The sequence below is a fragment of the Fringilla coelebs genome, assembly GCF_963513975.1.
Source record: "Fringilla coelebs genome assembly, chromosome: 3".
Classification (NCBI taxonomy): domain Eukaryota; kingdom Metazoa; phylum Chordata; class Aves; order Passeriformes; family Fringillidae; genus Fringilla; species Fringilla coelebs.
Genome location: NC_140030.1, coordinates 23,026,029 through 23,043,757, shown reverse-complemented (window position 1 = coordinate 23,043,757; position 17,729 = coordinate 23,026,029). Strand labels below are relative to the sequence as shown.

Here is a 17,729-nt window from a genome sequence, read left to right as displayed (position 1 = left end):
CACCCAGGGAGAGAAGTCTTTTTCCTGTTATGCTATGGCTTTCTGTTGTGCTGTGGGATCCCTCCCATGGGCAAACAGTCATCCCAAAACTGTTCTGGCATGGGTCACTCATCCACAGGGTGCAGTCTTTTAAGGATATGCTGCTCTAGTTTGGAAGCAAGGACTCTCTCTACCTCTGGAACCAGGGGCTCTCTCTCCCTATTCAGGTCTCCCACTAGATGACAACTTTTACTGACATCCACCACCTCTGGCATGAGCACTTTTCCTACAGGCTGCAAATGGATTTCTGCATTCCCTTTGGACTTGGCGCGTTAAATGGGAACAGTTCGTTTTACCGTAGTCCTCACTATGGCTTGCAGAAGAATTTTGGCTCCAATGCTTTAAAGAGCTTTTCCCCCTCTTTTTTTCCCACTGACCTTGGTGTTGCCATGTTGTTTTCCTTCACATGTCTTCTTCTCTGACCAGAAGAAAAACTGCTGCTTTGTAGGTACCATTGCTTATAAGTTCCACTAATTTAAAGATTTTTGCAAAATCTCTCAGAGTCGAGAAGTCCACGTTGTCTAAGTTCTGAGTCAGGGAATCTCTCGTCATGCTTCTGCTGGTGGCCAGGTGGCCCCAGCACCATTGTGTGGGCAGCAGTGGGCACGGTGGTGGTGGCACTATTTAACACCTCTCTTCATGTGAGGCACGGGAAGGGGAAGCTGCCACCATGGCCACCCCTGCCCTTTCACCTGCAGCGTGGCTGGCTAGGGGTGGCCAGGCAGGCAAGACATAGAAGCACCTGAGTAATCTGATGAATTTTTGTATTAAAGACTTTTCTGCAAACCTTTTTGGGATTAGTGCAATTTAAAGATCTTGATAAAATACATTTCAAGTTGACGTGCTTGAAGTTTCCTCACATATTTGCCTTTCCTATAGTTACAACCCACTCCAAATGAGGGTAACCCAGTTTCTTATTAATAGAAACCTTGGGGGAGGTTAGAGTTAAGCAAAACTGAATGACTAGTGTTTATATGTGTAGGGTTTATTTTAGAACAATTGTGTGGTAAAGGAAAGCAGGTGTGTAGCCCTTTTGGTTGTTATTATCTTTAGTAACATAGCAATGTACAAGCATAAAATAAACACTTTAGAAAACTGTATACAGAAAAGAAAGAGAGGATAAGAGTAGAAAGATACCACTGCCATGGATCCAGCAATGAGACTTGATTGTCCATGTCTTGGTCAGTCATGGTGGCCATCTTGGTCTGCTGCAGGTGGGGGAAGCCCATAAAGCACAAGCTCAGTGGGTTAACTTAACTTCAGCTTAACTTCAGTTAACTTAACTCCAGGTACCTCTGCTGGGGATGGGCATTTTACACTGTAGGAGCACCACTGGTCTTTCACAGTCCTCTGGTGGAAGCCCCCAGAACTGATTCTGGGCATGCTTCTGCAGTCAGGGGTTTACGACACCTCCCAAGACATCGCCTCTCATGGCAGCAAGGTTGGGCCAGTTATGCCCCATCTGAAGGGCTGAATACCTTTAGACCTGCATGTGAACATCCCCTCTGAATGCAAATTTCCCATGCCTTCCTCAGCAAAGGTAGATGGGGGCAGTTTTGGAACAGAGCCAGTTGTGAAACAGGAAGATGTTAACAGTAAAGAGCACTGCTCTGCCTCTGCAGGGTCTGCTTCTTACCTGCCTTCTCCCTTACCTGGCTCAAAACCCAGCACACATATAACTCCTTGGGTGGGTGGGTGAGCAAACCTGGCCTTGCAAAGCACCCTGCTGCCTCCACAAATGGCAAGAATGTTTTAAGTCATTAACCATTAACATTCCAGTCTCTAACACCTGTAAGTCTGTAAAACCCTCAAGTTCACTGACTTAGGCTATAAAATAATGTAGTGGTCTTCCTTTAATGTGAATTGCAACATCAGCCTAAAGAATGATCTTCTGGTATTTCAAAGAGGATGCTATAGAAAAAATATATTTGGCTCCTTAGAATCCATATTGTAGGAGTGACATTTAGAACAGACTCAAAGCAGGTTGGTGTAGAAATCATACCAATAACTCAGGAAGTCTGCTCATAGCTGAGATAAGTTCATTTATATGAAACAAATCCAGACCAAGTAGAGAAAATAGGAATGAGAAAGCAAAAGCTTTGTAGTTCTTCACTGATACATTTTTTTTTCTTTTTTTCTTTTTTTTTGGTCTTTTTATTGTGGGGTCTTTTTTTAGTTCTCCCATGCAGCGTGGAATGTTGAGGCTAGCTGCTTCTGACTCAAGCTGATTTTCCTTTCTTCCCCTACAATACATGCTAGTTTCCTGTTATTTAGCAAGAAATGTTAGATGCAGGAAATACTTGTAGTGCTACCCAAAAAAACTCCAAAGCCCCATCCCTTAAAACAGGAACTCTTTGAATCACTTCTCAAAGAGGAGCGAGACATAAAAGTAAGATCAGAGAATACACACCTAAGTTAAATATGAACTGTCAGAGAGTACACTCCAGATGTAGGGCAAAAGAAATAACCACTCTAATTTATTAAATAGAACAAGAGGCACATTTCCCTAAAAACTGCAGTGTCTAGTGAAGGTGAGAGAACATACAAAAGCATGAACATAAGATGTGGCAAGCCTTATGGTAGTTCTGCTGTTTGAAGACTGAGGGGAAAATCAACCTGGTTATTTCTGGAATTGGAGTAAATGAGGTGGAAGAGAATAGGAATATTAGGTTGACAAGTACACAGAAGGTAAAAAGATTAGAGCAAACAGCTAATTACCATAGGGGAGAAAATGTTGTTTGAAATGAAGGGAAGAAATTGCAGAAAGCTTTTTGCTGACTTATGTTGCCTTGACTGTATGCCTTTATCTGTATTTAAAACTCTTGTATTTAAATCTCTGGCTCTTCTATTTGTTCTCCAAAGCTCAAAATTGGCAAGAGATGGGGAACCACCTGACTGGCGTAACTGAAGCATGGAGTTCCTCCTATGTGTTTTTATATATGAAAGAGGTCTTCAACAAACCTAATTTTGCAAAGAACATCTAGTTCAGTGACACTGCTCTATTAGTATATTGCTTACAGTCATTTCTCTTCTGTAGTTCTGGATGCCAATTAATGAAGTATAACTTAATTGTACCATAAATTTCAAGGACAAGATTTTTTTTTTGTTTCCTTTTGTTTTTGTGTTTTTTTTGGTTTTTTTTTTTTTTAAGACATGAATTGTCTTAACCACCTAGATCTTAAAAAAAGGCTTTTTTGGTGGGGTTTTTTTGTGTTTTTTAATTTGGGTTTTTAATAATGTTTTTCAATGTCTGAGAATCTCTTTCAGGGTGAAATTTGAACAAGAGTAGGTTTTCTGGCAGGGTTATCCTATACATACTCAATCACATACCCCTATTGCACAATACAGAAATAACTAGGGATCAGCTAAGCCACCAGTAAAGTTTTGTTTTTGTGGGACAGTAATGGTGTCTTATATCTTACTTTTGAGAAATTAATCATTAAAAAACCATCTCACTAGTATCAGCTCGGTCTAACAAATTGTGTTTAGTGATGTTTGAATAAAGGATCTAAACATTTTTCTTCAATCAATTTTACCCTCAAAAATATCCAGATTTTGGGAAATTGTCTTATAAGCAATATTTCAATGTAATTATAACTTATTCAAAATTCCATTTTGTATGTAAAGGCAAGACCACCACTAAGAGGAGAAATGTAAGGTAGTTTTTTCTGAAGCTGTTAAATGGAAGTGTGGTGGTTTGTTTGTTTTCTAGTCAGTTAATGTTTATCACACTGAGCATATGACACCCATGGTTTTCTGAAGCAGCACCTGGAGGATAGACAGGATAGTCTAAGCTACATCAAATCATAGGAAACATCTCTGAGTGAGTCAAGACCTGAGTATCTACTCTGTCTTCATCTTAAAATGAGTCCTAGCACAGACACACAAAAAAAAAATTAAAAAAAGGTCTCCAGTAGGTCTTTCTTTCATTGTTTTCTGGAGAGCACATAGATGTGTTACCATAGGAGAGTTTTAAAGTCAAGGATATGTTTGAAATTTTGCAATGAATGTTTAGAGATGCATCAGGGTAAAGCCCATAATGTGTTTGCAATTCAGATGTAAAAACATGTTTATCATAATGCTCATCACATCTACTGATGGGTTTTATTATAGAAAGTATTAGTAATTTGTACCTTTTTATTGCACAGGTTATCTGGATTTCAGCTTCCATCATCTATTGTGAGCACAGGATCTATCCTCACCCTCTGTTTCACCACAGATTTTGCTGTCAGTGCTCAAGGATTCAAAGCTATCTATGAAGGTAAGAACTCCTCTTAATGGTATTCACTGAACTTAATACATGTTTTTCATGTTGAAATGTGATGTTTCAATTCTGTTTGGGATTTGAGTTATCGGCTGGTATTGCATTAACTGCAGGGTTTATTTTGTAGCATATTTAAAATGCTACTTAATTGTAGACATAGTTTTGAATTTTAAATTTGATTTAAACTGATACTGAAATTTCTGATGGGATTTTTTAATGAAATTTATCAGGTCTCCAAAGCTGGATTCAGAGATGGATTCATTTAAATGGTTTTCTTGTTATTTCCTAAATTATTTTTTTGGAAGCCTCTTAAGGCAATGTCTAACTTAAGGAGGTAATAATAAAAACGAGAGGAGATATGGATCCTAAATGGTCTTGAAAATGAATCACTAATCTTCTTGTTGTGAAAAATTAAAAAGATGACATGATATAAAAATATATGTATATATAAAATTAAAAACAAAAAAGCAGTTGAAACTTACTCTGTGGAAGGTGTTAGACTGCAGTGAATACTCAGTTCTTGTTAGAAATAAGGCCAAGCATTTCTTGTGTCTACAAAGAATTATACTCATTAAACTGGAATAATACCATTTGTACAGCTCAAAGTATTAGGGAAATGATTTTATGAGAAGTGCAGCCTTTGCTGGAGAAAATTAACAGGTGCAGTCATATTAAGTCACCTGCTTGTTGGATTATAAGGGTGTTTTGGGTGTAATTCAGGATTGTTTTCAGACTGTGTGGTGTTGCATTGGTTGTTTTCCAAACACTCTGTGTGTGTTTGGATTTTTTTATGGCATTTTTAAATTTATTCATGGAAAATGCAGGTCTTCTAATACTTAAAGTTGTAGAAGTCTGATTTTCAGATTATTTTTTAAACTCCAAATGATTCTTCCTGTGGTTTCATAGATCTAATTCCTGACTGAGAGTGTTTATTCTGAAAAATTTGCCTACAATCAGTTAAGTGCCTGAAATGTTTTTCTGATGCAGTTGATGCGGAACTGGAGGTAGAAAGTAATATGGTTTGATGGTAGCTCTTTACTAGGAAGAGAATTTGCTGGTGTGTAAATCCATTACATTGGTCACCACTTTAGAGAAAGTCACAGCACCTTAGAGACCACAGGTACCTTCAGGCACTTGGTGAGCCTTGGTCACGTTTTTCTAGGACTGTTGAAACTTTGCCTTCCTGTTTTGACAGTGACAAAATATACTCCCTATTGATATCTTTCTTTCTTTCATTTCTCATTAATGTTCTGAAATGATAGTGTTTTTAAAGTCTCCTCTTGAATTCAATATGCATATCGAGAACATTATATAGGTGGGAAAGATGTAAAAGACAGGGGCAAAGGAGGTGTCATGAGTAGCTCAAACTTCTTTGTTTTGAGCTTTTTCTCTTTGAGTGGGTAGCTCAGATTATGTCTCTCCTTGGTAGCTATTCCCCCTTCCTTTGTCTCTCAAAGCCTTAGCATCTGGTAAGTCATCTAATCAGTCTCTTTTTTTTTAAAACTAATATGAGGGCTGTAAGGAGACTAAGTTTCATTGCCATAGCTTTTATAAGCTTTACAAGGTAAATTGAAAAGGAACATCAGAAATCATGAACACATCAGGAACTGTTTTTGTTGCCTCAGTAGGAAGCTGCTTTTTACACACCTCTATTATTCTCTCATATGAGATGCATGCATATTTCATTCTTTTATGCAATCTGAACAGTTTGTTTTTTGTATTGAGGAGCACAGTGAAAACGGCTAAAGGACATCTCTTGACTGTCAACTTAGGAACACATGCATGGAGCTACAGACTGTAATATAATGACACTTCCTGCTGGCCTACTTTCTTGTAAAAACCCCAGCAGGAAGAGCTGTAATTAACAGTGACAGACGGCACCACTTTCTGGTTAAACAACACTGCCCCCTTTCAAATTTAGGGCTGTAAACCTGGCACTGTCATTGAACTTTAAATTGATGTCAAAATGTGACATCCAGCTCTGGAAAAAGTGGTGAATGCCACTCAAGTGACAGCATTTCACTCTAGAGACAGGCAGTGGGTACTGATGATTCTAGAAGGAATTGTAGCGGGTAAGGGTTAGGTGTTTTTTTGTGAAGGCTTGGAGTGATTTCTGCTGCAATGGTCAGCTGATTTGCCCCATAGTTTAAGACTTCCATAACTGTTCCCTAGACAGTTTTTAATAGTGACAGCTTCTGGATTCTGTGTCACATGTGATTTTAAGACAGGTGCTCAGTTCCTCTAGGACAGGGGAACACAGACCAGATATTACCAGTCAGGGGAAGTTTTTATAATCACTCTGCCAGCTATCCATCCCTGGCTACTTTGCTTTCCTAAACTGTATGCCTACCCCTGGTTTTGGCCAGCTCTTTCATTCTTCTCTTGAGTAAGTGAATTACTGTTCAGTTGGAAGCAAGGGGAGCGTTGAAGTGCTATTGAATGCTGTTGCCAGCTGAGAGTTTGGATATTATGGGTTTGGGATGCAGAGTTTGAAAAACTCAGTAGGGCACTAAACCAGGAAACCAGGCAAGCGAACACTTCAATGGTGAGCAAATGGCTTCTGAAGATATACCCATACTGGGTATCCCTAGCAGAAAGAGAACATTACATCCTCATCCCTGGACTAAGATTCTGACCTGTGCATTTAACTTAGGATATTCTTCATTTATGACCTCAATTCCTGTGCAGCAATGACATAACTGGATCCTTTGTGTTTTTAAAATGTAGAAATAAGTATGAAGCTTGTGAAACCACATTATGGCACTGTAAGCCTTTGAATATTTCTGGTATTTACATGACAGCCTGGTGTCAACCATATACCATGTGGATATTAGCATTAACTAAATCAGATTTTTGTGGCAGTAGACCTGAGAGTTTAATGACACTGACGCAGTTGGGCAGTTACTGAATTCTTAGGCTGAAATGTAGGTTTCTTTACTGGATCATTCTTTCAACAGATTTATATGTGTGAGTCTGAGATTTTTAACTAATAATTCTTTAATTTTTTTCTCAGTGATCACACCTGCTGTCTAAGTTCTGGTTCTTGAACTGTTCTTATTTTCTAGAAATAGAATTATCTGTGGAAAATCAAAACATCTGATTATATCAGTAAAAAGAACTATAAACTTCAGAAGTAGTAACTTCAGTTTATAGCATCAGTCAGCTTAAACCATTAAAGGATTTATTGACCCTTACAATCACTGTTTAATATATAAACATAATTTTTTTAGCAATGGAATTGGAGAATTGAGAGATAGTTCCTCTTTTTGTAATATGTGTTTGTTTTTTATAATTGCAGTGGAATCATAGGAAATAGGTTTAGGCTTTGCAGGGACTGCAGAAGGAGAAAACAAAGTATGTGTACTTGTGCAATTTTACTTAATTCCCTGGTAAAATCAGTTTTATTCCTACTTTTCTAGAATGAAGTTAACAAGTCATCTTTTAAAAAGATGCTTTGAGGGTTACATACAGAATTAAAAATCAGCATTGCTGTATCATTATAGTAGCTTACTTTGGAAAGTCAGAAGTATTCCTCCCATACAGAAAACTTTCTTGTATTTGGCAATAGAGACAAATGTTCTTTAAATTACAGCAGTATCTGAACTGCTATGCATATTTATAATTTGATGGTCTTTCTTCTATTAAAGTACTATGGCCTACTATTCAGAGAATCCAGCTGTACAGTGGAAAAAAAGTAGTGAAAGTACAAAACTCAAATGAACCATTATGGAGTTTAGCTTATATTTGCATACTTCAGTGTCTGTTACTAAACATTAAGATGCCCTCTAAGGCTAACAATGCTTGGCTCATTTTAAGAGGTGGTTTTGGTTGATTTGTTTTGTGTTTTGAGTTTGTTTTTTTTGGTTTAGAGGGGTTTTTATTTGTTTTGTCTGTTTTGTTTTCTTTGGGGGTTTAGGGTTTTTTTGGGTTTTTTGGGTTTTTTTGTATGTGTGGATGTATGTGGTTGTTTTTGTTGTTTCTAACCGTATTTTGTAGTGTAGAATTGGTGAACAGTGTTTAAACAACATGCCAGATATACTGGACTTGGTGTTTGTTCATACCTTTCCTTGACCTCTGTTCTACAGAAGCATCTGTTCCTTGCCAGACAATAAAGCTGGAAGAAAGTCCTTCTGTTCTACTTGCCTGCAGGCCATATTTCCTTTTTTCTTTTGTTCTTTGATTTCTCAAAGCTTTCTGCTCACACCCAGCATTAACATTTATACTGACAGTCACCTCATCCTCCCTTATGCACCTTCCCAAAGCTTCTTTTTAAATCCCTTTTGACATCAACAGCAGAAAGCAGTGATGCACTTCCATGGTATATAGCCTTTGAAGAAATTTTCTGGCTTTTTCACCTCTAGCAAGTCTTGTTCTTCTTGAGTATCTGTTACATGGTGGGGATTATTTTGTTTTGGTTGGATTTTGTTTTGTATTTGGTGTTTTTTGTTTGGTTTGATTTTTGTTGTTGTTGTGTTTTTTATTTTTTTTTTTTTAAGGTTTGATACTTTTGGCTATATAAATAAACAAAAAAAGGAAACATTTCCTCTACCAACTTAGTATGATTCCGTGAATTTGCCAAGGTAATTTTCCTAAAACTGTGACAGTTAACATGGACTCCAGTGAAGATAATGGACTTCTGGACTCAAGCTAACCTTTTTTTGGGTTTTGCTATTTTGCTTGTTTTCCTCCATCAAGTACCAGAATACCTTTTCTGCACTCAATTTTAAGAGTAAAATTTTGCTTGTCATTTGTTCAGTGCTTGAACTGCTTGCTACTTGTTGTCCATGAGTTTGGTCAATGGCCTTGTAATTCTCTCAACAAACTCTGATACCATGATGAAAGTAGTTACTTTCTGGGAATGGATGAATAATCCAATGAATAATCTGAGGCAAATATTTCAAGTTCTCAGTAGGAAGCAAAATTGGCAAGAAAATACCAACTTTATGCAACTTGTATGCATAACGATTCCTGCTATTCAGTGTGAGATGAGTAGTCTCCTGGATCTTTAACCATTGCCAGTTAATCTCTGTGGTTTAGTCATGGGTGCTCTTTTATCTATTAGACCATATTTAATTTTCTTAGAATCATAGGAGATTGGAAGAAATTGTAAAAATCATCTATCTCAAAACCCCCCCACCACCATGGGCAGGGAACCTTTCCGTTAGCAAATTCAATCATTGGAACAATTTTGATTGTTCCAGTGATATGAGACTGTGGATGACTTGTGAACATTAGTGGATTAGTACATCCAGCTCAGAAAAGCTCCAAAAGATTCTAATGTGTATCTAATGATGAAATTGAGAGTTAAGCAGTTTGTTCTATATTCTCTTGTGTAGGTTTTGGGAAGGTTTCAGTTTGTCACTCCCAAACCTGTAAATATTTTCTATTCTGCTGTGGTTTTTGGAGACAGAAGCAGTGTAAATTGTATGAGTTTAATATTTTTAAATGTTAAAGGCACAAACTGCCTTTTTTTTAGCTTTTTCTTTGGCCAGAAGACTTAACTAACATTAATGTTGTAGTAAAAGCTGCTGCTGTTGTAAATGTAATATTGACATTTTTGACGTTGTTTTTTCTGTTAGTGTAGTTTGCCATAAGACCTTTTAATAGGCTGATATATTTCTATTTTTAGTTAAATACTTCTTGCTATTTTGGTAGTCTGCTCTTTTCAAACTGAGATGTGTGTTGAACCTTTTATCAATATATGTTGGTATATGCACACAATAAAGTAAACCAAAAACTTTAAATAGTGAAAGCAGAGACTGAAAAAGGACCTTTTTTAAGGCTGAAATTTGTACTTATACCTATCTAAAGTGAAAGTGATTGTTTTCTGAAAATGAATGTGGATATAGATTTCCTTTGTCAACTGCAGTCCTTAGAAAGGAAAATGTTTGGGGCTTTTTTTCTTTCTTTAGCAACTTTTCTTAAAAATAACATCTTTTTTATAATGATACCATATGAATGGCTGTTAATGATGACATACAGGAAAGAAATCATAATGCAATTTAAAAAAACCCTGATATTTCATGTATCACACTATGCCATAATTAGTAGCAGCAAAATCTCAGGGCAGAAGAGGTCTAGCAGGGCTATGAACCTGTTCTGTAAGACCTCTGCTACCTCATCTAGAATAGTCATGATTTATATATGAAAAGATTTTTAACAATATCAAATAAAGAAAATAATTTTTAAAATCTACATCAATCCAGAAAATTCTGGAAAATGAAATACTGCGTTTGTGAGGAGAGATAATATTTTACATATTCTGCTTGTGTTCTGAAATGTGTGAATGGTTTAAAGAAGTGAATTTCTTTTCACTTAAATGCTGAATTTCAGCAATATTCAAAGGACCAGGAGTAAGAAATCTGGAATCTAATTTCCTTTAAATGTCCAGGGGCAGAATTTTCCCAATAAGAGGTTCTAGGAAAGAATTTCCTAGAAAGAAATACACTGTACTGAAAATTGTGCCAGAATAGACCCTACATGAATTGTCTAAAAAATTTAAATGTTGTAGTTCTCCTTATTGACCCATGAATTTTGTATCTAAAGGAATAATTACTTCTATGTTATATTATGGCCATTATGTTAGTCAATTTGTAAGGTATGTCAGCTGTGTTCTGCTTTCCAGCTTTCACACAGGCTGAATCTTTCCAGCTCAATCCTTAATTAAAGAAAGGCATCCTTCCTGTGGCTGGTAGCCCTTGAAAAAGTAATTACATGTTTTAAGATAAGTTCTTGGGACTGTCTTTTTGGCTGCCTCTGATTCTGGAAGGGATTATTTTGTGCCTTCTGGTGACTTATTGATCCATGTAAGAGCTACAGTGATTTTTGTTCTTGGTATGTAAATCAGTAACAAACACCCTGTTGTTGGTTTGTACCTTGTAATGATTTAGTGGACTTGTAGCCTCCCTCCAAAAAATTCTTATTTCTGCTTCTATTTGAGATTGCAAACCCAAAGGGAAAATGTTTTGGTAAAAGTGGGCTTACTAGAGAGAAGTATTGAGTCAATCCTCTGCTACTATGACATGCCAGTCCTAAACCAGAACAGCCCGTTCTAGCATGGAAAACAGAAGTGGAAAGTCAGTGTAGTAACAGGATTGCTTCTCTTTCTGTGTAGCCTAAAGAACTTACTACAGTGGTTTCCTGCCACTGCTACATCTTGAGAGATCATCATCCCAACTGTGCTTATATTAATATCATGTTTCATGTTCTTTCTTGTCTGTCTTCATTGATGTGTGTTTGTATGACTAATATTAACTTGTGAAAAACACTTCAAGAGTTTTTTGAAATGTCACAATTATCTAAGTGCAGTCATTGCCTCATCTGAATGAGTATTAAGGTTATGGTTGTGATTTGGCCCCAGGGGGCAGCTGAGCACCACTCAGCCACCGGCTCACCAGTCCCACAGTGGAATGCAGGAGACAATTGGATGGGTAAAAGTGAAAAATGTGTGGGTTGAGATAAAGACAGTTTAATAGTTAAAGCAAAAGCTGCATGTGCAAGCAAAACAAAGCAAGGATTTCATTCACTACTTCCTATTAGTAGGCAGGGGTCCGGACATCTCCACAAAAGCAGAGCTCCATCACATCAGTGGTTACTGGGGAAGACAAATGCCATCTCTCCAAACATCCCTGAGCAATGGCAGCCCTAGCCAGACTCCAACCCTGCCCATTCGATTGCCGAACATGACACCATATGGTATAGAATATTCCTTTGGTCAGCTGGGGTCAGCTCTCCCAGCTGCGTTCCCTCCCAACATCTTGTGCACTTCCAGCCTAGTCATTGAAAGGACAGAAAAGCCTTGACACCTCGACACTGTGTAAGCTCTGCCCAGCAATTTCTGAAACCTCCCTGTGTTATAAAAACTGTTTTCATCACAATTTCAAAACCCCATTCTGTCTTCTATGTAGAAATTTAATTCTGTCATAGCTGGAACCAGGACAAATGCGCAGTGTGATCTAAAAATCCCATAGATCAGTGTTGTAGGTAGCTTAAACAAAGAACCCCAAAGAAACAAAAAAAAAACCCAAAATAAGCAAATCCCACTCCTACTGAATAGAAAGAGATTAGCTTTGCCTCTCCTGTTCAAAATGCTCTAGTCCTTCTATCTGGACTTGAATTTTTTAAGTTAAAATATGTTCTCTTGAAGCTGAAATATTTTGATAAGTAAACAAGATCAAAACTTCTAAAATTCTAAAATTATGATGGATTAAAAAAAAAAATCATCTATATAAGGAATTTAAGGAATTTGTCTCTTCTCCAAGTGCTTTGCTGAAACAAGCCATGCAATATGACTTAACAGAGTTGGCATTTTTGTTTGTTCAGTTTTACAGCCAAATGGGATTTGATGGAATAACTTCTTGTTCATAGCCTTGAAGATTTGCAGTAGATAGAATTTTAACTAAGCAACCTGTGTCCTTCCCTACTAACTCCATACTTATTGCAAACAGCAACTAATGTGCCAAATGTCAGCATGCCAGTAGTTAAAGAAGAAACCTGTTTTCTCATCAAACTCCATTTTGCCTGAACTTTCAACTCTGGACTGAGGCTTTTCCTTTTTACCAATGTGGAACTCAAAATACTGCCAGCATCTTGTGCATATTGCCAAACTACTCACAGGAGATTTTTGATGCATTTGTCTATTTGGTTGAATAGTTAGATCCTAATTTCTTTTACTGGATATACTCAGTAGTGCTAACTTACCTTCAGATGATCCCAGATTAAATTAAATACAACTGTCACTTACATGGATTTTAATGAATCTGACTATGACTTGATTAATTTGTGGTCTTATTTGTAAAACAAGTTATTTTTTTCTTTGGCTGGCACAAAGTAGGAGAAGTTGTAAGGGGCTTTTCAGCTCTCAGATAACAAAAAAGCATTTCCAGCTATACCAGTTCTGGTTTGCTGTAGCCTTTATATTTGTCCTAGGGTGACGCTAGGATGCTTGTATCCCCATTCGTGTGGGCTGTTTATGCTGGATATTATGTTCTGTGCCCTCAAGACTGGCTCTGAAGAGGGAATGTTTTGTTTTGGTTTGGTTTGGTTTTGCTATCAGCTGCTCCCCCACGGCTGGTGGGACACACAGACGGGGCTGTACATAGTGCTGCTTTTGGCTTTTCGCTCTTGCTTCTGCTTTGTTTCTGCTTGCTCTTGCTTTTGGCCTCTGCTCATTAGTTAGTTTATCTAAGCAGTCCAAAATTTTTCTGGACTGTTTCTCCTTTCCTTTTTTGGACCTACTTGAACCTGCTCTGGACTGGGACCTGGGAACACCGAGGGTTTGCACCCTGTGGCTGCAGCAGCTGCCCCAGCACCGGAGGGACTGATAACAGAGCGACCACCCCCAGAGAGACTTTCTGAATTTGTCATCTTTTTCAGAGTGGTGAAACAGTGCTGTCATCCAGTATTGTTCATTTTGTGTGCTGGGTGCTGTGCCTGTTAAATAAAGAGGTTCTTTCTACTTCTCTCTGAGGAATCCTTCCCAAACTGGTTGGGGGGAGGGGACATGTGGGTTTGTTTTCTGGAGGGACCCCCTTTTGGAGGTTTTCCCCCAAATTTGCCCTAAACCAGGACAATATTTTTATAGTTTTTTGTAATCTATTTTCCTTAACTTAAAGTAGTATCACTTTTTATTATGAAAACTATATTTCTGCCTTTATGGAAAAGTCCCTGCAACTTACTAAGAGCTGCTGTTGATAACTACTTTGTATTTATTATGAATCTTCCTCCACTGACAAAGATGACTTAGGGATTTTATGTCTTTTGTTGCAAAAATAATAAAAATAGAAAAATCTCTATCTCATCTGGAATCCTTGTTTCCAGACTTTTATTCTTTTAAACTGGCAGAAGGTGAAGTGTGATGCTGGGTTGAATCAGTATTTTTTGAATGAACCCTGTGGGTTATTAGGGTAGAAAATAGGAAGTTGGATTTGCTATGTTACTGTAGCTAGCAGCTGTTATCCTGATTAATTAAAGGTTGTATAGTTTGCTGTGTTAGATAGATAGTTAGCTATAAATACAGTCACATACCTTGCTTTTCATCGTCTCTTGTATAACTAAACCATTAATAATTGCACTTTCAATTACTTTGTTTTTCCTATGCTTCCCAGATATTGAAGGTTTCATTTGCATAACTTTTCAAGTTTTCCTTTTGCAGTTCAGATAATAAGGCAGATAGATGGAAGTTTGCAACACAATATATTCATCAAAACAAGCATGTCTAAAGTTTTGCTAAGGTGCTGATCTTGCTTAGTGATAAAGAAAATAGCTTGTAAGTCACTAACTTGTTGATTGCGAAGAAAATGACTAGACAGCTTATAGTATACATAATGTAGACACTGCATTTTTAACTGGAACTTTTGAGATTTTTGTACCATCCATGTTTTTGTACTATCTATTAGACTACTTTGTGTATTGAATATCTAAATACCATTTATTCACCCAAATAATCTCATTAAATTCATTAGGTATATGTGTTGCTATAAATGAGTCTGCAAAACCACTTAGAGTACTTGTTAACTCTCTATTTTGTATTTGTACCCTTTAACACTTTGAAATCTTTTATCTTGTATATAGTGGAAGACTTCCTAAAACATTTATAGAATTATTTATGCATGGAATACTTTAGAGAAATCTTGCCTTAAGGTTCTTTGAAGATGGCTTATAGGATTGACTTGAAAAGAGCTATGGAGGCTTGGAAGGTCACACAATCTCCTTGACTGTGTTAGATCTTTGCCTTTCTTACAGTTGCTTAACAACACAAGGCACATCTGTGTTGTGTTAGTGGATTGTAAACCTGAAGTCACAAGAAGGTTAAAGCAGCAGTTTTAGACACGCAAAAATCTTATTTATGGGGAAAGAGTCAGCATTCTTTCTGTATCTATGGAAATCCAAAATTGTTAGAGTAATCAGTCTTGAGTATCTACTCATTATTAGTCCAGATGAAATTTTTACAGAAAAGGGAAAAAGAACAAGAGGGTAGTTATAGTTGCACAAACAATTATTGGTTTCTGCTTTTGCCTAGTATAATTCTTATTCTTCCTGTGCTCATCTGAGTCTGCTAGTTGATGTTTTCTTATTCATCAGTTTAGGATGCACTTGAGGTTACTCTTACTTAAAATGATTTTATATGTTTTCTCTTTCTTCCATGGTCTGCAATTCCGTGTCTCATCCATACTTAATATGGTGTCCCATGCATGTTAGCTACTACTCTTTTGGGTTTTTGTTACTCCTAAACCAAATTTTTTCTGGGTCTGCATTTCTGTGGTTGACTATGAGTGAGTTGTTAATAACTGTGGGTTTTCTAATGCGGAGTCTTTGTCTCAACTCTTATTGTTCCTGTACATGTATTTCCCTGGACTGTATCCTTTATCTCTACTTCTCAAAGACTCAGAGCAGGCTTGTATTTCTCTGAACCATGTCATTGTGTCAGTTGCAAAATCCTTCATTCTGTATAGACTGTTTGCTAGACCTATTAATTTAAAACTCTGGTTGTACCATCAGAAAAAAAGGGAGGCAAAAATAAAGGAAACCAAATTAGCCTTAGACAGCCAGTCAGTTAGAGAAATTGCTATTGCAGCTAAATGAAGGAAGTCAAAGCTGCAGGCAAGTTTGAGAATTTCATGCAGGGTGAACCTGACTGTAGCAGGAATTGGTCCTAAGGCCTTGCAAGCCCTTTATAAAACTTATGGTCTGTTACTGAGGATGGCAGTACTGGATTAGAGGTCTTCACAGTCATAAATCATGGCATACATAAAACAGTTACTTCTCCTGCTGCAGCTTAAGTTTTCAAAATTACCTGTTTTAATCAAAGTTTTCATTAGAAGTCTCCAGAGAACTGTTGACTGTGAAATCTTTTCCTAGTCCATGTACTACCCAGTAGCTTTGGTGACCCTTGCTGGACTAGCTCCCTAAATTTGTGATAGCTGGATACAGAGCTATTAATAATAGATTATAATAATTAAATATTTCAAAAGCCAATTAACATTAGAGGCCTGTGTTAACATTAGAGAAATAATCTCAGAGCTGGAGTGTCTGTTTGCCTTCTGTGACTTAGCAATTTGAATACCTTAGCTGTCTATAAGTTGAGCATTTTAATCATAGAATAGTTTGGTTTGGAAGGAACCCCAAAGACCATCTAGTTCCAACTGCATGCAATGAGCAGGGACATCTTATTCTAGATCAGTTTGCTCAAAGCCCAGTCAAATCTGACCTTGAATGCCTCCAGCAATGGGACATCCACAACTTCCCTGAGCAACCTAGTCTAGTGTTTCACCATAATCTTGTAAAAGATGTTCTTATGTCTAATCTAAATCTACAAAATGATTTAAAGCCTTGTCACTCTTCTTAACACTTCAGACCCTGTTAAAGAGTTTCTCTATCATTCCTATAATTTTAGGTATCCCAGTGGGATGTCCCTTGGACCTTCTCTATAGTGAACAATCAAACTCTCTCAGACTTTCTTAACAAGAAAGGTGTTTCATGGCCTGCCCCTGGACCTGCTCTAAGACATCTGTGACATTCTTGAGCTGGGGCCTCCAGACCTGGATGCTGCATTCTGGTTGGGGTCTTATGAGACCAGAGTAGAAGGGGATGATCCCCTGCCTCACCCTGCTGGTCTCACTGCTTTTGATGTAGCTCAGGATATGGATGGCCTTCTGGCACATCCAGGCAGTCTGTACTTACAGGCATCCAGGCATCTTATTCACTGCTATTCCTGGATCCCTATTCACAGGGCTGTTCTCAGTCCATTCATTCTTTAGCATGCACTGATATCAGCGAGTGCCCTGTGACTTAGTTGCAGGACTTGTACTTGGCCTGATTGAATTTCGTGAAGTTTCCATGGGCCTACTTGTAAACCCTGATAACATCCTTCTGGATGACACCCCTTCTGTCAAGCATATCAACTACAAAACTCAGCTGCACACCTACTGAGGCTGCATTCAATCACATGTGTCCTTAATAAAAGTATTGAGCAGTATCAGTCCTGATGTGACCCATGAGGGGCACCTCTTGTGATTCATCTCTATTTGGACAGTGAGCTGTTGACCACCATCTTTGGATGCAGCTTTCCGCCCAATTCTTCTCCATTGACTGGTCCATCCATCAAACTCACATCTTTCCAAATTAGAAGCAAGGAAGTTTGGGGGGACTGTATCAAACATCTTGCAGAGGTCAAAGTATTGCTTTGAGGTTCAGGGACTTGAAAGATGAGGGAAGAGCACTTGCCAGTGAAAAGAGAAATAAAAAAAAAGTCATCAAGTAGCTCAGCCTCCTCCATGTCCTCAGGAGGAATTTTTCAGGAAGAGGGTGGTTAAACATTAGAATGGACTACTCAGGGAGATGGTGGAGTCACCTTGGAGGTGTCGAGGAAATGACTGGGTATAGTATTTAGAGCCATGGTCTAGTTGACAACAAGTGGATCAGTTAA

The 17,729-nt window shown here is 37.7% G+C and overlaps 1 protein-coding gene across 1 annotated transcript in view; it reads left to right on the top strand.

Moving 5' to 3' along the window:
- CSMD1 (CUB and Sushi multiple domains 1) overlaps positions 1-17,729 on the top strand; it is a gene marked incomplete at both ends in the record, with an annotated part of 1,059,366 nt that overhangs the window by 321,592 nt on the left and 720,045 nt on the right. Inside the window, one exon of the mRNA XM_084202054.1 lies at positions 4,188-4,300. Within this exon, the coding sequence (XP_084058180.1) occupies positions 4,188-4,300 (113 nt within the window). The remainder of the gene's footprint in view (positions 1-4,187; positions 4,301-17,729) is intronic.